At 35.7% G+C, this 21,926-nt stretch overlaps 3 protein-coding genes across 5 annotated transcripts in view; all 3 read right to left on the bottom strand.

Moving 5' to 3' along the window:
- Positions 1-21,926, bottom strand: part of LOC123590229 (olfactory receptor 6C1-like) — a 144,939-nt gene that overhangs the window by 85,481 nt on the left and 37,532 nt on the right. The window lies entirely within an intron of this gene.
- On the bottom strand, positions 378-1,750 carry LOC123590233 (olfactory receptor 6C74-like). The gene has a single exon (XM_045463152.1). The coding sequence runs from the start codon at positions 1,314-1,316 to the stop codon at positions 378-380; it is 939 nt and encodes a 312-aa protein (XP_045319108.1). The 5' UTR covers positions 1,317-1,750.
- Positions 18,921-19,971, bottom strand: LOC123590234 (olfactory receptor 6C74). The gene has a single exon (XM_045463153.1). It carries the CDS (start codon positions 19,857-19,859, stop codon positions 18,921-18,923), a length of 939 nt encoding a protein of 312 aa, XP_045319109.1. The 5' UTR covers positions 19,860-19,971.

Genomic DNA, 21,926 nt, shown 5'->3' with positions numbered 1-21,926 from the left:
CAACTAAAATAAAGATGTAATACTTTATGTTGTATGTTACATCAAATATAATGTAAATAAAAAGATATTTTGATCCTTGACTAGCATTCAAAGACAACAGAGACCGATTGAAAATCTCAACTCCATTGCTTTCAGATATTTATAGGAAATGGAAGTGAGATGAGAAAAAATATCTGTTAAAGGTTATTCATAAAATTATCTTCTTTGGAACAAAGATTTTTTTTGTAAATATAGCTTGAGAAGGTATAAAGATGAATATCAAGGACATGAAAGCAAAAAACATTGAAAGAAACTATGTATTGGAAGCTATAATTAGATTCATTGATATTATTGGGGTTCCTTTGTTCATTTGCATTATACATTATGCAACAAGATATTCATTTGTTTGAGAAAGAAACAACCCTTTGTATCATGTTCATGAAGGCTTTTTTCACTTGCTGGTTCCGTAAAGTGTAAATGAAAGGATTTAAAAGTGGGGCAATGGAGGTATTGAGCACTGAAATTCCCTTGGAAAAAGATATTCTTTGTTTGACTGACGGCTTAAAGTACATGAAGATACAGCTGCCATAAGAAAGAGATATCACAATCATGTGAGAGGAACATGTTGAAAAAGCCTTTTTCTTCTGATTAGTTGAAGGGATTTTTAGAATTGTTAATGCAATAAAGCTGTATGATATTATCACCATTACCAACGTGACCACAAGTGTCACTGATGCAGAAATGAATCCCATGGTCTCTAAGAGCTGTGTGTCTGAGCAGGAGATCTGCAGCAGGGGAGTTGTATCACAGTAGAAATGATCAACAACGTTGGAGGCACAGAAGTCAAGGTTTATGCCTAAGAGGAGAGGTGGAAAGATGACAAAAAACCCAGCAAGCCAGCAACAGAAGACAAGTTGCATGCAGATCTTACTGCTCATGATGGTTGTGTAGTGCAGGGGCTTACAGATGGCAACATAGCGGTCACAGGACATGGCTGCCAGCAAGTAAAATTCAGATGCACCAAAAAGGAAGGCAAAAAACACTTGAGTAACACAACAATTAAAGGAAATGGTTTTGTTCCCAGTTGCCATAGCAACCAACAATTTGGGAATGCATGTGGTAGTATAGGAAATTTCTAGGAAGGAAAAATTCCGAAGGAAAAAATACATGGGGGTCTTGAGGGTGACATCCACCAGGGTGAGTGTGATGATGAGCAGATTGCCAGTGACACTTAGCAGGTAGGTGAGAAGCAGGAAGAAAAATAGCACAACTTCCAATTGTGGATCATCAGTCAAACCTGCCAGGATAAACACTGTCACTTGTGTGTGATTTCCCATTACTGTCCTCTACTTTTCCAGGTCTAAATAGAAAAGAAAGAAAGAAATTGATAGTCCTAAGGGGAAAATAGCAGTGGTAACTAGTGTCTAAAGTAAAATTAGGAAAGCAATCTTTCAGATAGAGTAACATCATTCATATTTTAGGAGGTTATGCCAGGAAGAACAATACTTTGCATTTCCAAAGTATCTGGATAGAGAATTTTATGTTTACTTTGCAATTCTGCCAGAGAATAATGATAGCGATGATTGATATGATAGCGGTTGTTGACTGTTTTTATATGAGGGAAATTAGAAGGACTTTTAAAGCATGCACAAATGCTTCTTCTCTCTTGATTTTAGCAAGAATTGAGATGGATGCCATTTCTTATTCAATTAAGAGCTTTGCATTCAGAACCAAAATGATTATTGTCATTAAAATTATATCAGGAAATGGTTTTCATAAAATATACACACCACACACACACACACACACCCCTCACCATCATCAACAGACAGGGTTATATAACTTTACCATTTTACTTAATCAAATTCAAATGCTTGATTCTTCTGTCACTTACTTTCATGGCTAATGAGATACAGTTTCCAATAAGTGAATATGAAACATCATGAGTAGTTTTATTTTCTGTCCTTAGTAGTATTTCCATCCCATCAAACTCTGTTATCATTCCCACTCTTCCCACGTTGTACTCCCAAACAAAATCAGCAGGAATATTCTGGTAATATTTGTGTGTCTAATAAGAAACTGCAGTTTTCCTCTCTAAGTTATGATTCTGAAAAATGAAAAAATAATTAAAATGAGAGTAATGGATATAGAAGCATATAGAAATATATGAGTTCAGGAAATCATATGAAGTGGGAGAAAGATAAAAATAAATCTTTATGGAAACCTAGAAATATAGAAGGGATTTTTAGAAATAGGTTATTGAGCTTAAGGAAGAAATTAAATTAGTAAGAAAAATTGAAAGAAGATTAAGACATTTAAATTAGTAATAATCCTAAAATTAAAAATATGTAAATTTGTAAGTTTTAATAAATACAAATTATAAGAAAATATTTGTCATGAAATTTCTCTCTCTGCTTCTATGCTTTACACTTACCATTTTGCTCTTTCTGTAAAATACAGACTGAAAAGATGAACAATTTGAGGTCAGCATGGCTTAAAAGAGATGAACAGTATTTGGTAAATTTCAAATACAATGAATCACAGAATAGTGTTGACAAAATTTTAGGAGGCATGTATTTCCCTATCATAAGGATATTCAAATGTTTGGCTAAAATGTAATTAAATAAATATTAACTATAGATAACAGTAGTCATCTCAACATATGGCATATATTAGAGACAATCAGATTGTTCTGGTTTGCACAGCTAGCAAATTGGACACCAAGATTAAGTTTGAAAGAGTGTTTTTCCCTACATTGCGCTCTGAAAAATAACAACTTCTACCAATGATTATAGGACAGCTTATTGTGCTTTTTTCTTTTTTTCATAATGATTCTAAGGAAAATTTCTTTCCTTGGTACCTTCATATCAAACACATAAAATAAATAAGGTTTAGTAATGGGCCATAGATAAGACAATGTTTTCTGTTTTGAGAATATCAATATAATTATTTCAATCTCTAAAACATAGAATATAATTTCAAAGATATACACATAAATAAAAATAAACATAGAATACAAATAAAAATTGTTTCCAGTTATATCTAAAAGCATAGGTAAAAAATAAGATCTGTTGTCAAATTCATGTTAATAATGTAGACATATATGGGTATAAAAGAAAGGACAGTTGTTTTTCCTGGACATTCCTCTTACATTCACATAATTGTGAAACGATTAATCATAAATTTTTCTTCATTTACACAAATTACTCCAAAGGCAACAACTGTAGGAATGTTATATCTAAAACACCTAAATCAGAGTTTTACTATGTCAGATTATTTCTTTGTCCAACTACAACAGTTACACCCACCAACTATCCCTAACACATATTGTACAAAAATTAACAAAGCTCACACTACAAAACCATTAGAAGTCAAGCTTATGTTAAATATTATGAATATTAGTGAAATTTTAAAAAGGTAAAGTTTTTCAAAACTAAATTTTCATTGTATTCTGTCTTTTTTCATGATTTCCCCTTAATCAAAATTTGAAGGTTAGAAAAATAAGGTTAATACCATAATGGTAAAAATAAGACAAAATGGGTTAAAACAAATCTAATGGAAATATGGTCTTTAAATTTTCGACATACCAATTTTTTCATCCTTTTGAGTCCTAATCAGTCTGCCAAAAGCACTTTAAAAATCAAACATATTTTTTGAAGATATTAAACAGATTTATTCCAGCAAATTATCTCTGCTTCAATATTTAACTCTTTTATCATCATGCTGAACAGACCACAGTGATAGTTCCATTCTTCTCTGTAGGATTCTCCCTCTACCCCACAATCTGTGACTGATTTTCTTACTTATTTATGGCAACTGTGTAAATGGTTTTAAAAGGGGTTTTTTTTTTCAGAGTTTTAGACTATTAAATTTCCCTTTCACTACAATTGACTTATTTATGTTTTGAGTGCTTTTCTTGGTATTATTCACAGTGCCATATAAAATTCATCAGCACTTGATCTCATTGAATATTTATACTGTCTGTATCTTGAAAGAAAATATCTAAAGATTATGAGGAGTCCCCAGAGGATATGAGATCCAAGAAGACCATTCTCAAAGGGTCACAAATTTATACATTACGCACGAGTTCTCCCTAGGCACTAAATACTTAAAAAAAAAATAAATTATATACTTTTTTTTTTTCAAAACTGCTTTTAACTCTGTCTCCAAAGCTTTCAGTATAGATTTCCCTAATGTGTGTTTGCCCTTCCACACAGATGTGTTTTGAAACCCTAAATACATAGATAACAAACTAGAAGTGAAAAAAGAAAATTTTAGTTGATAATAACAAGTGACAATATTAGTTGGAGAAGTTATTAACCTGTCATAGAAAAAGTTGCACCTGAAATATCTAACATTTTATTCCATATAATCATTTCATTTTTATTCTGAATTGTCTTTCCTCCAAATTGTCTTTACAGTCTTATAGATCTTAAGACTGATTATTTCATAACACCCAAGCATTCTCCACTTTCTCTGTATTAATGGAATATTTGTCTATGTCTACAACTAGCCTTCCTTGCAACTGGTTGTGACCATGTGACTAAATTATGAGCAAAGGACATAAGTGGAGATGTAGTGCAATTTCCTTTGATCTTTGATAAGGGGGGTTTGCCCTCCTCTTCCTCTCTGCTAGTCCCTCACACTGTTGTGATGCAGATTGGATGGCAAACCATTTGGAACCACGAGTATGAGCAAGCACATGAGGAATACACTGGCCATTCAATACGGGACAGCAGACCCAGGTTCCTAACACCATGGCAGGTCCTACCAGCTAAGAAACACAGTGACTTCGTAGAAGAGTTCCATGATGTGATATTTGTCTTTCTTACACTCTACCAAATCTATGGTATTAATCAAAACCCGAGAAGGGTCTGAACTTTTACCTAGAGCCTAACAGGTTGGCCCACCATCATTTCATAGATACTGATGGGGAGGCAAGCCTACCAGGTTAGCAACAGAAAACTTTATTATGTATTATATAGCAGGAAGCAGGAGCTTCATGTTCTCATCTGTTCTCCTGACCCCTAAATTCTCTTCAAGGAAGGGCCCTGACCCTAATAGATATTGTTATTTACACAATGCATCTACATTTAAAGCTGAGGAACACCAGGTTAGGAAATTCTCAGTCCTGTGAAGAGAAAATCTGCTTAATTTTGCCCTACTAGAAGACAGTGTCTTTAATATACTGCTAAGGGGAAAAATAGGCCAAATCTATTACAAAACATTCTTGAAAACAGAGTCCAGAACAAAAGCTATCACAACATGTGGAAATGTTTCAGAATTTCCTTCCACCAAATCCACCCCTCATTTCTATACCAACTTGGCTTCAGCGGCAAATTCCCCTAAGCATGTTCCTATGTTAACCTCTCTGATTAACCTGCAGGTCTCTCTTATTACTCCCAAGGTACCACAGTGTTTTCCAACAAGATGCCAACCAATGTCCAGCCCTCAGACAGGAAGTATAAACCCAAGAGCGCATGAGGTCTCCTAGAAAGAGTTTACAATTTTAGAGGCTGGCAGCCACATTAAGCGTGCATCATTCAGATTACAGGTTAGCAAGCCTCCCATGTAACTTCCAGCTGGCTGGTAAGCCTTAGAGCTCCCAATTCAGTTACTTATTTTTGGAGGGACTGCTTAAGTGTATTTAATCCAATTTGTTCTATTTGTTCAAGCCATTAGCCATGTGACATTTGTCTGCTTCATTATGACTCAAAATACGAGTGAGGAAGACATTTGGAAGTGTTTTTCCTGACTAAAATAAAAAACACAAGAAAAAACGTACTAGTGAGGATGTGGAGAAAAACAGAACCCCCATGCACTGTTGGTAGGAATGCAAACTGATGCAGCCACTGTGGGAAACAGTTTGGAGCTTCCTCAAACATTAAAAATAGAACTACTCTATGATCCAGGAATTCCACCAAGGAATATGAAAACACTAATTCAAAAGGATGTATGTACCCCTATATTCATTGTAGTACTTTAGCCAAATTATGGAAGCAGCCCAAGTGTCCACTGATAGATAATAGATAAAGAAGAGGTGGTAAATATAAAAGAATATTATTCAGCCACAAAAAGAATGAAATCCTGTCGTCTGCAACAACATGGATGGATCCAGAAGATATTGTTCTAAATAAAATAAGTCAGAGAAAAATACCATATGATTTCACTCATGTGTGAAAGTTAAGAAACAAAACAAAGAAAGAAAGAAAAAAAGACACACCAAGAAACAGGCTCTTTAGAGAACAAACAGAGGGTCACCAGAGGGGAGATGGATAGGGAATGGGTGAAATAGGTGAAGGGATCAAGAGTACATTTATGATGAGCACTAAATAATGTATACAATTGTTGAATCACTATATTGTACACCAATATTATACTGTATGTTAATTTACTGGAATTAAAATAAATTTTAAAAAGAAGTATTTTGGAGCGCCTGGGTGGCTCAGTTGGTTAAGCTTCTGACTTTGGCTCAGGTCATGATCTCAGGGTTCATAAGTTTGAGCCCCATGTCAGGCTCTAAGCTGTCAGCTCTGAGCTGGAGCCTGCTTCAGATTCTGTGTCTCCCTCTCTCTCTCTCTGCCCTTCCTCTGCTCTCTATCTCTCTTAAAGATCAATAAATAGTAAAAAAAAAAAAAAAAAAAAAAAAAAAAAAAAATTAAATTAAATTAAATAAAAAATAAAAAGAAGTATTTTGCCGAAGGGTGAAGGTAGGTGTATGGGGGTGACCAGGAGGTACTGGAGTGGTCCCCTCTTGTCTCTGCTATCCTCAGAGACCATCTGGTGGAGGATGGCAGACCTAACAGGTAAATTTAAGGCTCTTGCATTGGAGTATTTGTCTTCTGGAGGAAGGCAGGTATCTTGCCTGATACCAGGTTTTTCTCTCTCTCCACTTCTACAAAATCTGAGTGGTCCATTCCAGTAGCTATAATTGCATCTAGTTTCCAGTTATCCCCTACTCACCCTGAGACCTTTCATCTAGAAAGATCAGGTACAGAAGGGACAAGGACATTTTTTTAAAACTTATCCAGAATTAAACTTGAATCCACTAGACCCCTTGTGGCCGTGTTCCCACCTGGAATGTGTACCAACCTGACTGATTTGAGTTTGTTTAAAGCAATAATATAACAATGTATTGGGTGATATTACATTAAATTTATTAGACTTGTACCCTTAGGTTTCTGTAGACTGACAGTTTCTCAGACATTTCTTATTTTTTATAACCTAGACAGTTCTGAGAAGTACTTGTCAGGCATTTTCTATAATCTCCCTTTATTGGAATGTGTCTGGAGTATCTGTTCTGGATACCCTCAGGTGATAGAGCAAGGGAATATATATTTATATCTATCCAGATTTATACACACAATTATGCATTTACATGTGTATCACTCTGTATCTATGTTATGCTACACATGAATTCATACTAGTATCTTCAACTTTAATCCAATATCACATGAATCATTCTACCTTTGTCCTCTTGCTCCTATGTATTACTCCAACAGTGAAACAATGGCTTCCTCCATCTGCAATTGACTTAATTATTCAATTCCAATAGAAATGTCCAGTAGGAAGCAACTATATCAACTAGAGTATAGGGCTTATGACTTGAGTCTTACTGATTCACTCATTTCCACCCATAGGTTAGTATCATTTCCCCTACTCCCTTCAGTGAAGTTGTTTCTTGCATTCATAATACAATTAAATCCTCTGCATTCCATTTTAAGATCCTGGATTTAATTTTTTTTTTAAATTTTCACACATTGGAGTTATTCTTTGTGTTGCAATGTTCTTTTTGTTTTTACAACTGTAGTGTGATATACCCATCTTCATGGCATCATATTCAATAACTCTACCGCCCTAAAAAAAAACAGCTGTGCTTCAACTGTTCAACCCTCCAGCTCCCAAGTCCTGGCAATCACCGATCTGTTTACTTTCTCTATAAATTTGTCTCCTTTAGAATAGCATATAAGTTCAATCATACACTGTATAGCATTTGAAGTCAGCTGACTTTCACTTAAGAGTGTGCATTTTTAACATTCATCTATGTCTTTGTATGGCTTGATAGCTTATTCCTTTTGCTGTATGTTTAGCCATTTGCCTTTTGAATAGCCTGTGAATTGCTTTAATTTTTTTCCAATTATATATAAAACATACATGTTATATATATGTATCATATATAAAATATATAAACGTATAAAATATTATGTATATCATTTACATCCAAAGTCAGGTTTGGTGCGTCCTTGGCCATCCTCTTTCCACCTAGAGGAGTAAACAATAACTGAAAGCAGTGATCTGTTGGATAGTTTCAATCCTACCTCCTGACCCTCAGGCTCATTAAGAGGTAGGTGAGTTAGGGACTCATACCTCTTCATTTACTACCTGCTCAAGAGCATCTATAATTGGATGAGGGATCTTTCACATTCCTAACCTTGCCCATGGATGATCCCTGTGCCCTCCTTTTCCAGAGAGCCATATCTTTTCTAGCAATTTATCTTCTTCAACAAAACTGTCAAGAACTTGGAGGGAGATAATAGGTCACCCAACTACAGTTTCATAGATTCTGGCAGAAAACACAAGACTCCTGAGTCAGAGACAATAGATATTACTACTCACAGCATAGCAGGTGGCATAGACTTCATGTTTGCAACAGTTCCCCTTGCCTCCCAGTCCCCACACAGAGCAATGCAGAGAGGATGCACATGGACGCTTAACATACAATAGGTGTGTGTCAGAGCTGAGAAACCCTGGGCTTGGAAAAAATCACAGTATTTAAAGAGGCTGCTACCAAACCTGGCCAATATTGCCATATGCAGAGGCATGATCTTTCTAACCCTGGTCAGGAAAAAAGTCTGCCTTCTTGCCTAGAGGGAGATATAATCTCTATCTCCATGGCTGAATGCTATACAAACAGTTGTAAAAATAATCTGGAGCAAGAGCTAATACAAGATATGTATGTAGCAAGTCCATGGAAAATTGGCACTCAGTAGTCATGAAAGCACAAGGGGTTGCATGAAATATACGCTTAAGGAAGGTTTTTTTTTTTTTTGAAGTAGTTTTCTGACCTTGAAGTGTTTGAAGATAGGGCCGTGACCATAATAAGACATCAGGAATCCATGGCACCAAGTATTGACAGTTACTTAGATTATCACATAGGAAGAAATTTACATTAAAGGATAACCTTTTCCAAACTAAATGGAGATGATAGCAATATGATAAATGTGATAGATATATAGTCACTATAGTGCTATGAGGCAGGATGGTTGTTTCTAACCATATCAAGGATCTAAAGAAAGAAAATGACAAATTTGTGGCTTTAAATTTTTAGCTTGATTTATAGTCAGAAAACCATGGAGTTCCCATGACTTCTCCGAAGAAATTTATTACCTCTTATAGCCTTATGTTAGGTATTGCTGTAAACAAAGGTAGGCTCTGATCTCTTTTTTCAACTGAGGTATAATTGTCATATCAAATTATATTGGTTTCAAGTATATAACATAATGACTTGATATTTATATACACTGCATAATCACCATCACAATAAGTCTAGTTACCATCTGTCACCATGCATAGTTGCATTTATTTTCTTGTGATGAGGCCTTTTAAGATTTAGACTCTTAGCAACTTTCAAATATACAATTAAGCATTATCATCAAAGGTAGGCTCTGATTTTGTAGTGTGTTAAATAACAACATCAGTTGAAATTGCATCCTTACCAGGTCTTATTTGAGAAAGCTCATAGATTGGAAATAATGGTACAGGGTTTGGAGAAAATCAGAATGTATATATTGGGATATTTGATATATTTCTATTTTTTCCTAAATAAAAATCACAATTCACTGCCAGGAAAAGCTATCCTCTTCTTACCCCATTATGTCTTATACATAACATCAATACTGCTTTGTTTAAAATCCTAATGACCAGAATAAAGAAACAAGGGCCCTGAATGAGACATTGGATCAGATGGACTTGACAGATATATTTAGAACTCTGCATCCCAAAGCAACAGAATATACTTTCTTCTCGAGTGCACATGGAACATTCTCCAAGATAGATCACATACTGGGTCACAAAACAGCCCTTCATAAGTATACAAGAATTGAAATCGTACCATGCATACTTTCAGACCACAATGCTATGAAGTTTGAAATCAACCACAGGAAAAAGTCTGGAAAACCTACAAAAGCATGGAGGTTAAAGAATACCCTACTAAAGAATGAATGGGTCAACCAGGCAATTAGAAAAGAAATTTAAAAATATATGGAAACAAATGAAAATGAAAATACAACCATCCAAACGCTTTGGGATGCAGCAAAGGCAGTCCTGAGAGGAAAATACATTGCAATCCAGGCCTATCTCAAGAAACAAGAAAAATCCCAAATACAAAATCTAACAGCACACCTAAAGGAAATAGAAGCAGAAAAGCAAAGACACCCCAAACCCAGCAGAAGAAGAGAAATAATAAAGATCAGAGCAGAAATAAACAATATAGAATCTAAAAAAACTGTAGAGCAGATCAACAAAACCAAGAATTGGTTTTTTGAAAAAATAAACAAAATTGATAAACCTCTAACCAGGCTTCTCAAAAAGAAAAGGGAGATGACCCAAAATTCCTAAACACCCACACGCTTCCAAAACTCAATCAGGAGGAAATAGAAAGCTTGAACAGACCCATAACCAGCGAAGAAATTGAATCAGTCATCAAAAATCTCCCAACAAATAAGAGTCCAGGACCAGATGGCTTCCCAGGGGAGTTCTACCAGACGTTTAAAGCAGAGATAATACCTATCCTTCTCAAGCTATTCCAAGAAATAGAAAGGGAAGGAAAACTTCCAGACTCATTCTATGAAGCCAGTATTACTTTGATTCATAAACCAGACAGAGACCCAGTAAAAAAAGAGAACTACAGGCCAATATCCCTGAAGAATATGGATGCAAAAATTCTCAATAAGATACTAGCAAATCGAATTCAACGGCATATAAAAAGAATTATTCACCATGATCAAGTGGGATTCATTCCTGGGATGCAGGGCTGGTTCAATATTCGCAAATCAATCAATGTGATACATCACATTAATAAAAGAAAAGATAAGAGCCATATGATCCTGTCAATCGATGCAGAAAAGGCCTTTGACAAAATCCAGCACCCTTTCTTAATAAAAACCCTCGAGAAAGTCGGGATAGAAGGAACATACTTAAAGATCATAAAGCCATTTATGAAAAGCCCACAGCTAACATCATCCTCAATGGGGAAAAACTGAGAGCTTTTTCCCTGAGATCAGGAACACGACAGGGATGTCCACTCTCACTGCTGTTGTTTAACATAGTGTTGGAAGTTCTAGCATCAGCAATCAGACAACAAAAGGAAATCAAAGGCATCAAAATTGGCAAAGATGAAGTCAAGCTTTCACTTTTTGCAGATGACATGATATTATACATGGAAAATCCGATAGACTCCACCAGAAGTCTGCTAGAACTGATACATGAATTCAGCAAAGTCGCAGGATACAAAATCAATGTACAGAAATCGGTTGCATTCTTATACACTAACAATTAAGCAACAGAAAGACAAATAAGGAAACTGATCCCATTCACAATTGCACCAAGAAGCATAAAATACCTAGGAATAGATCTAACCAAAGATGTAAAAGATCTGTATGCTGAAAACTATAGAAAGCTTATGAAGGTAATTGAAGAAGACATAAAGAAATGGAAAAACATCCTGTGCTCATGGATTGGAAGAATATTGTCAAAATGTCAGTACTACCCAAAGCTATCTACACATTCAATGCAGTCCCAATCAAAATTGCACCAACATTCTTCTCGAAGGTAGAACAAGCAATCCTAAAATTCATATGGAACCACAAAAGGCCCCTAATAGCCAAAGTAATTTTGAAGAAGAAGACCACAGCGGGAGGCATCACAATCCCAGACTTTAGCCTCTACAACAAAGCTGTAATCATCAAGACAGCATGGTATTGGCACAAAAGAGACACACAGACCAAAGGAATACAATAGAGACTCCAGAATTGGACCCACAGAAGTATGGCCAACTAATCTCTGACAAAGCAGGAAAGAATATCCAATGGAAAAAAGACAGTCTCTTTAACAAATGGTGCTGGGAGGACTGGACAGCAACATGCAGAAGGTTGAAACTAGACCACTTTCTCACACCATTCACAAAAATAAACTCACAATGGATAAAGGACCTGAATGTGAGACAGGAAACCATCAAAACCCTAGAGGAGAAAGCAGGAAAAGACCTCTCTGACCTCAGCCGTAGCAATCTCTTACTCGACACATCCCCAAAGGCAAGGGAATTAAAAGCAAAAATGAACTACTGGGACCTTATGAAGATAAAAAGCTTCTGCACAGCAAAGGAAGCAACCAACAAAACTAAAAGGCAACCAATGGAATGGGAAAAGATATTTGCAAATGACATCTCGGACAAAGGGCTAGTATCCAAAATCTATAAAGAGCTCACCAAACTCCACACCCGAAAAACAAATAATCCAGTGAAGAAATGGGCAGAAAACATGAGTAGACACTTCTCTAAAGAAGACATCCGGATGGCCAACAGGCACATGAAAAGATGCTCAACGTCGCTCCTTATCAGGGAAATACAAATCAAAACCACACTCAGGTATCACCTCATGCCAGTCAGAGTGGCCAAAATGAACAAATCGGGAGACTATAGATGCTGGAGAGGATGTGGAGAAACGGGAACCCTCTTGCACTGTTGGTGGGAATGCAAATTGGTGCAGCCACTCTGGAAAACAGTGTGGAGGTTCCTCAGAAAATTAAAAATAGACCTACCCTATGACCCAGCAATAGCACTGCTAGGAATTTACCCAAGGGATACAGGAGGGCTGATGCATAGGGGCACTTGTACCCCAATGTTTATAGCAGCACTCTCAACAATAGCCAAATTATGGAAAGAGCTGAAATGTCCATCAACTGATGAATGGACAAAGAAATTGTGGTTTATATACACAATGGAGTACTATGTGGCAATGAGAAAGAATGAAATTTGGCCCTTTGTAGCAACGTGGATGGAACTGGAGAGTGTGATGCTAAGTGAAATAAGCCGTACAGAGAAAGACAGATACCATATGGTTTCACTCTTACGTGGATCCTGAGAAACTTAACAGAAACCCATGGGGGAGGGGAAGGAAAAAAAAAGAGGTTAGAGTGAAAGAAGGCCAAAGCATAAGAGACTCTTAAAAACTGAGAACAAACTGAGGGTTGATGGGGGGTGGGAGGGGGGGGAGGGTGGGTGATGGGTATTGAGGAGGGCACCTTTGGGATGAGCACTGGGTGTTGTATGGAAACCAATTTGACAATAAGCTTCATGTATTGGAAAAAAAATAAAATAAAATAAGTAAAATAAAATATGCCATGTAGATAATAAGAAAAAAATTCAGAGAAGGAACTATGGTGTGTGTGGTGTGGGATTATGATTTAAATACAATACAGAAAATCATGGAGGAATATTTGATTCTTGTGGATCAAAAAAAAAAATATTTTGAGCAAAGGAAAATCAAGTGAAAACGATTCTAAGACAGGTACATGTTCTGTCTTTTGCGGAACAGTCAGAAAGAACAATTAGAAAAGATGAGGCTAATGTAATAAAAAAAAAAAAAAAACCCTGGAAATCATATAGCTGCTATGTGGACCACCTTAAGGCTTTTTTCTCTTAAAATGATTAAGATGAGGGTTTTTGAAGGGTTTTGGGTAGAAGGCTGAAATACATGATGTGAGAGATGGGGGGAAATGGAAAGAGGTGGAGGAGAAGGTACAGAAAGTAGGGAAGAGAAGAGGAAAAACAGGAGAAGGTGAAGAAGAAAACGGAAGAGGGAAGAGAGAGGAAGAGGAGGTGGAGAAGGAGGAAGTTACCAAAGGGCTATCACAATCATCACAGCAAAAAGGGACTTTGACTTGGGCCAGAGTGGCTGCAATGGAAGAAGAAGTAGAGGTTGTTTTCTGAAAGTAGTCAACGGATATTGCCAAGACATTGCTAAGAGGTATGAGGGGAAACAAGAAAAAAAGAAAAAAAAAAGGTGATCTCAAGGTTTTAGCCTGAACAACTGAAAGAAAGTTGCTGTTTGCTGAGATGACGTCTGAGAAAGAAAAAAAATATTGGGGGGAAATAGAGTTTAAATTCAGAGCTTAAGTCTGAGATTCTTAGACGTCCAAGTAGAGATTTTAGATAAGCAGGTAGTTATTTTATGCAAAGAGGAGTTCTAGGCTACAGAAGGAATTTGGGCATTATTACCATAGGAGAATGAGTGAAGATGAAGACTAGACCAGGTCCAAGCAATGAACACTGGGATTTGAGAATGAAAATGCTATCTAAATGCCAATATATCTGAATATTTAAATGAAAAAGGACAAATTCTTGAAAATCACAAATTATCAAAACTAACCCAAGGAGAAACGATATCTAAATAAAAAATATACAATATGCAAAAAATGTCCATAACAATACTCTTCATGAAATTCGTGCACTTAAACAATTCATATGACAGTTCACATTTGGGATAGTCACTTAATGCAATGTCATAAAGCAATGAAAATGACCAAAATCATGCAAGATACAACAGCTTGTAGAGATTCCACAGACATCATGTTAGGCAGAAGAGGCCCAACTCATACTGCTTATTCCATATTCATAACATTCCTGTGCAGTCAGAAATAATCTATAGGTATTAGAATATTTGTTTCCTGCAGTGTGTTAGTAATGCCTTATACCTTGATCTTTGGTTACTTATTTTTATTTTTTAAGCTTTGTTCAGCTATTACCTGAGTCTTTTTAGAATAATCAGCAAACTATACAGTTTTAATTTCATCCACTTTTATGCTAAACTTCTAAAAACACTTTTTTAATTATTAGAAAATAAAAAACAAATGAGCAGAAAAAAATAAAATAAAATCCTAATGACCAGAGAGATGATAGGTAACTTTAGAGTGAATCCAGGTGTCCTTTTGATCCATATCTACCAAAATTCATCATCTCTGTGTTAAAAAAGTCATACCTAGCATGTTAGAGAGGTTAACATTCAAACCTCAAAGGAGAAGACTTATGTATCAAAAAATATTATAGTAATTGTTCTAGTCCATTTGGCCCACTATAATAAAATATCAGAAGACTGTGTGTCTTGTATACAATGAAATGTATTTCACACAGTTCTGGAGCATGGAGGTCTGAGATCAGCGTGGTCAGATAAGGGCTCTGTTCCAGGTTGCTGTTTTCTCATTGCAGCCTCACATGGTGGAAAGAGGGGTACAGAGTTCTCTGGGGTTCTTTCTACAGCAGCACTAATCTTATTCATGACCTACACACCTCCCAAAGGCCCTTTCTTCTCATACTATTATCTTTCAGGATTTGGGTTTCAACATATGAATTTTGGGGTACATATTAAGACCAAAGCAATAACTTATCAATTTACATCATCAAAAGTCTGAGAAAATAAATGTGGAGAATGGAGAATGGATTCTAAGGGTGATATATCAGAGATAAAGTAAAAATAATTATATACCAAGGTTAATTTATTGATATATTTTTAATTGTGGATTTTTTTCCTATTTATTAGGCTTTTACTTTCAGAAAGCTAGTTTACCAGCACATAATGGGTAAGGGTGAGGTCTGAGTAGTGATTGTGGATTTAGTGGAAGAGTTCAAGCTTCTGAGAATGACTATAATCTTTTGTTCAATTAGATAACAACTTGGATTTGTGAATGATTTATCCTGATTAAAGTTGAAATATAAGAAAAATCCAAAGTTGTAGAATGACAACAATATGGAATAGTTTTATCATGTGCAGTCTGCCTATATGCCCCTTAACTATGTAACTGGTGAAGATCTAGAGGAAAATTCTTTGTACAAGGTACAAGGGGGTATGAGCAGCATTGAAAAGTATTGTAACTGCTGGTCTGAAATGAAAGTGGAGATAATTTCATTAAAATGAGCTTCCTCACTTCACTGGAAATGATGGGACCATGGAAGGGCAGAGACCATCTTATAGCCCTTAGCAAGATGGTTTTGGTTACTTACTAGTTGGTAGGGTTAGAGTGGTTATCGAAATTGCATGATACACTTTAGTAGTAAATTGAATAAAACATCATGCTGCCCCAAGACTAAAATAAATAGACAATCCACTAAATTCCTATATGACCTATATAATTAAAAGAACTCTAGGTTAGGTGAAAGAAGGGATGATCCAGGCATCATAAGGAGTTAGAGATCCTTATCCAATTAAAGACTTTAGGGAGTTTACAGAGCCAGAACCCATGAAGGAAGTTATCTGTGAGGAAGAGCCATGCATTGATATTAATATCTAAATTCTCCCTCTAGTTTTCCTGAATGGATATATATTCCTTTGCCAGGAAAACTGTGCACTGAAGAGGGTAAAACCTGGAACTTTCAGGTATTGTTTGACCTCATCTCTGAGTTAATCTTAATTATAATGATGATAGAATGTCAGGGTATACACTTATTAGAGTGGAAGATAATAGGGGTGTGGGAAGTGATTCTACTGCATGTGAAAAATCATCCTGAATATATTGTTAAAATATATATACTCAAGGCCAAGTAGAAAACCATGGAGTTCCCCCTCATTAAAAAATAATAAATCTAAAGCTTCTTTCCCTGGCAAAACTGCAGTACTTGGTGTTACCATCTAATACTTTAAAAAATGATACAGGAATGGTGATCCATTCCATATAGCCATTTAATTCAAATGTTTAGCTGTCCTATCACAGAGGAATTTCAGAGGGTGACAGTAAATTCATAGGCTGAATTAGGTGGTAACATCAATTGCAACTGCATTTTAAGTTATGGCCCACTTATTGGTTTAAATCAAAACAATCTTGGCACTAAATACTGAGTTATTGAATTTTGTGGACTAATGGAGCATAACAGGTAGGTTTCATCACCTTGAAAAAAGGCTTTAGGGCCATCTCTGGCCTTTTGCCATAATTTTGACCTAGGGCAAGGGAACCATAATCTGCAGGACAAATACAGGCTGTTTTTGCATAGTCTTTCATCTAAGAATAGTTTTTTTTTTACGTTCAAAGGATCAGAGGAGTAAGGAGGAGGAGGTGAGGGAGTGGGGATAAGAGAAAGAAGGAAGCTTGTAATGATATGTTAAGATATCTTTTTCAAAACTGTATCAGAGAATCAGAACTTCTCAGGCAAAGTATTTTTTAAATACACAGTAAGAGAAATACACAATTTTATTTTACAAACAAACATATTCCAATTTTCTCTTTTCAAATACCCATCAATACCCAACAAATACCCATTAATTGTATGCTTTCATGAAGATATTTCCCTAACATTTTGTTCCAAAATATGTGGTATTTTAATAGTAATGAAAAAGTAACCAGTTTTCAAAAGAAAGGTGTAATAAGCTAAACAAATTTAGAAATTGATTGCTTGAAATTTTTGCCATGGTTATTGTTACTGAAGAGTATATAAGCTGATTAATTATGAAAATACTCATCCACCCATTGGAAAACTTAGAATTATTTTAATCTCTATTAAAATATTCCAAATAAAGACTTTCTCTGCACTGTAAAAAATATTTGTATAAAAATAAAAGTTTAGGCAGCAGATTAACATTAGAGAAGACAGAAATGTAGTAACTCAATGTCAAAAATTCAAGTAGGACAAAAGAATAATTATTGTGGTTTTCACTTCTTTTTTTTCCAATCTAAATCTTTTTTTTTCTTTTTAAAAAAATTTTATTTACATCCAAGTTAGTTAACATATAATGTAATAATGGTTTCAGAAGTAGAATTTAGTGGTTCATCACTTGCATATAACAGCCAGTGCTCATCCCAACAAGTGCCTTCCTTGATGCCCCTCACCCATTTTGCCCTTTCCCCCCCCCACCCAGCACCCCTCCAGCAACCCTCCATTTATTCTCTGTATTTAAGAGTCTCTTATGGATTTCCTTCTTCTCTGTTTTTATCTTATTTTGATTTTTACTTCTTTCCATGTGATCAGTATGCATTATAAGGCATCAATTTTGAACTATGATGGTCCTTCTAGATAAGTACCAAGATCAGATGGGCTTGGAATAAGACTTTCAGATAATTTATCACATAACTAAACTGATATTTGCAATTACAATAATATGTGTTTTATCAAATTGAATCTAATAGTTGTACCATTAATATTAAAATTAATTTATATAATAGTTATATTATAAAATATATTAATTCTTTTGCCTAATTTCCTTGCTTAATTTCTATTTTTGTATTAAAGTGTTTAAATATTCTATACTGTAATTGTATAATTTATAAACAAATAAATATACATATACTGTGAAATTCAAGTATTTTTGTGTTTTGTTTTTTACCGACAATATATGATAAAGAGTAATAATAACCAAAAGCAATTTATAAATTGTTTGAAATGATTGCCATGACCTCTATTTACAGAAACAAACAAAATCCACATTATTTAAGGACATATGATTAGTGATCAATCTATTTAATAGTTATAGGTCAATTCCCATTTTTTATTTTCCTTTGAGTCAGTGATAATTTGTGGGTTTCTAGAAATATGTGCTTTTCAGCTAAGTTTTAAAAATCTAGGTAGTGAATTAACTCTATATAGAATATATGTAAAATTGAATCTCTGAATTCCAGAACAGCAGAAAGGAACATGGAAAAATTAAAGTCTAACTTTGTCTTCCTCTGAGAGAATTTTAAAAGGAAACAGATAAAAGCACCAAATAAAAGGCAAATTATTTTGGTCCAAATAAGGGACAGATAAGGGAAAGAATTAGGCTTTGGAAGTTAGGCAGGCCACTATGAAAATTATGTCAAGAAAAACAGTATTATTTTGAATACAAACTTTGAAGAGCTCTGTGAAACACTCTACCCTTCTTGCTTTATTTTACTCATAACCTCAGTAATATCACTAAAATGGTTCACTTCCTTGAGAAAATCTCAATCTTTTTGAGCATGTGCTTAAAAGCATCTTGCACTTGTTTGTTTCTCAGTGTATAAATGAAGGGATTCAACACGGGGGCAACAGAAGTACTGAGCAAGGCTATCCCTTTATTTAAAGACACTCTCTCCTTTGTAGAAGGCTTCACATACATGAAGATGCAGCTGCCATAAGAAATGGACACAACCACCATGTGAGAAGAACATGTAGAAAAGGCGTTCTTCCTCTGTTGAGAAGAAGGTATCTTCAGAATAGTCCTGATGATGTTTGCATAGGAGAGAATCACTAATACCAGTGTAACCAGGAGTGTCAAAATGGCTGAGAGAAATGCCATTAATTCTATTACAGCTGTGTCTGTGCAAGAGAGCTGTAATATAGGAGTAAAATCACAGAAGAAATGATTTACAGTGTTGGCTGCACAGAAGTCTAGCTGGAGACCCACAAGGAGTGGTGGGACAATTACTATAAAACCGGCCAACCATGAAGCAAAGACCAACAAGTTGCAGACTCTGTCACTCATGATGGTGGTGTAATGCAAGGGTTTGCAGATGGCTACATAGCGGTCATAAGACATGGCAACCAGAAGAAAAAATTCGATTGCACCCAAGACAGTAGTAAAAAACAGCTGTGTTGCACAACTGTTGTAAGAAATGGTCTTGTCACCTGTTGCCATGCTGACAAGAAATTTGGGGATGCAGACAGTTGTGAATAAGATTTCTAAAAATGAAAAGCTTCGGAGGAAGAAGTACATGGGTATCTTTAGATGAGAATCCAACAGGGTGAGGGTGATTATGGTTAGATTCCCAGTGACACTCAACATGTAGGTGAAAAAAAGGAGAAGAAAAATAACCACTTGTAATTGTGGGTTATCGGTCAGTCCAAGAAGAATGAAGGTTGTTACCGTGGTGTGGTTTCTCATGGCTGACTTCTACCAATGAAATAATAATAAAATAAGGAATAAGAAAAAAATGAGAATTAAAGGAGATAAGGCTGTATGAGATACCTATTATCTTGAGATCATCCATATACATGTTGCTACTGACACCTAAACTCCTTCGATATTCTGCTAGTCAGCAGTAACAGCCTCTAAAAATTCGCTCATATAATTTGTACTCAGAATTTCACTAACTCAGTACAACTCTCTGAGTTTCTTTTCTCAAGTGTCATAAATTCAGGCATTCCAAAAGGATAATACATGGCATTTACAAAGTCATATTAAAATAGAAACAAAGAAAGAAACAGAAAAACTGTCATAGTATTTTAACTTGCATCTTCTGTAGTTGCAATTTTTTCCAATCTATTTAGTTTACATTTACATTATTTTACACCATCAGCTGGCTCATTCTTCTTTGCTAATCGTGTCTCTTTTCTCTATTTATTACTCCTTATGATAGTATTCTGTAAGTCAGATTTCAGCTGAGGACTCTTCGCCTTTTAAGAAATGTAAACTTGACCTAAACATCTGAGGCCCATATACAGTGGGGACTCAGTACTTTCACCAAACTTTTGCAAACTCTTCAAGATTGAAATCCTCGTGACCACTTTAGGTCTGCTTTCTCCTTTTTCCTTTGGATTTACTTTCATCTCACCAGCCCTGTTTATTCTCCTTTCTGTGATATGAAACCAAGCAGACAGGAAGTGTATCCTCATGCATGATGATTATATTATTTATGTAGCATGCCTTATTTAGTTTTTGCAGTAACAGAAAAGGGTTCTAGAAAACAAGCCATACAAAAATTTTATCTACCCCTGCCTACTAGTTCCTTTTAGTGTCCTTGCTCTGCATGGCTTCCCCTGTTGTCGCGGTAGACTCTTCACTTCTTTCTTACTCATGTCCCCCTTCTCTTCTCTTATTCTCAGTCGGTTAAGTGTCCACTCTTGGTTTGAGCTCAGGTCATGATCTCACTGCTTTGTGGGTTTGAGTCCCCCCACATTGGGCTCTGCACTGACAGTGTAGAGCCTGCTTGGGATTCTCTCTCTCCCTCTGTCTCTCTGCCCCTCTTCCATTTGTGCTGTCTCTATCTCTCTCAAAATAAACAAATAAACTTAAAAAATTACATAGAATTATGTTACTTTTCATTTTTTGTTTTCCATCTTTTTCCAGACCATGCCTACATCCTCATGTTTATTATATTGAAAGTCTATCACCAAATTTTTGGAAAGCATGACCATATTTCTTAAGAAGAATATCATGTCATATGTTACATTGCATTTTAAACTTTTTATACTTCAGGGCTCCTGGGTGGCTCAGTCGATTAAGCATCTGACTTCAGCTCAGGTCAAGATCTCATGGTTCGTGGGTACAAGCCCTGCATGGGCTTGGTATTCTCTCTGTGTCTCCCTCTCTCTCTGCCCTTCCCTGATCTGTACTTTCTCTTTCTCAAAATAAACTTAAAAAAATAAACTTTTGGGGCGCCTGGGTGGCGCAGTCGGTTAGGCGTCCGACTTCAGCCAGGTCACGATCTCGTGGTCCGTGAGTTCGAGCCCCGCGTCAGGCTCTGGGCTGATGGCTCAGAGCCTGGAGCCTGTTTCCGATTCTGTGTCTCCCTCTCTCTGCCCCTCCCCCGTTCGTGCTCTGTCTCTCTCTGTCCCAAAAATAAATAAACGTTGAAAAAAAAATTTTTTTTAAATAAATAAATAAAAAATAAACTTTTTACACTTCATATATTCCAGTTCAGAGGTTGAGAATGTACAAATATTTCCAATGGTTATAAATAATTATAATGCACTAAGATTTGTTTCTTTTTTTCCTCTTTCACTTTATTCCTTTCTTGTTTTCTTTCTTTTCCCACACTCCTCAGTGTATCATTTTTCTAAAAATGTCTGCATTCTGGCCATTTAAGTCAAAATCATAGGGAAATGTCAATCAGCAGAGGATGAATTCTATAGGGTGCCAAATTACAAAGATAGAAGTGAATCATACATGCATATTCCCAGGCTAAATTTAAATTACAAAATTGCAACCCCCCCAACAAAAACTATTGTA

The sequence above is a fragment of the Leopardus geoffroyi genome, chromosome B4, assembly GCF_018350155.1.
Source record: "Leopardus geoffroyi isolate Oge1 chromosome B4, O.geoffroyi_Oge1_pat1.0, whole genome shotgun sequence".
In the NCBI taxonomy this organism is placed as follows: Eukaryota; Metazoa; Chordata; class Mammalia; order Carnivora; family Felidae; genus Leopardus; species Leopardus geoffroyi.
The sequence above is the reverse complement of the archived record's forward strand: the minus strand, read 5'-3'. Positions and strand labels throughout refer to the sequence as shown.

Excerpts from the sequence above, each read along its gene's own strand:
- LOC123590233 (XM_045463152.1), bottom strand. The coding sequence starts at position 1,316 with ATGGGAAATCACACACAAGTGACAGTGTTTATCCTGGCAGGTTTGACT.
- LOC123590234 (XM_045463153.1), bottom strand. The coding sequence starts at position 19,859 with ATGAGAAACCACACCACGGTAACAACCTTCATTCTTCTTGGACTGACC.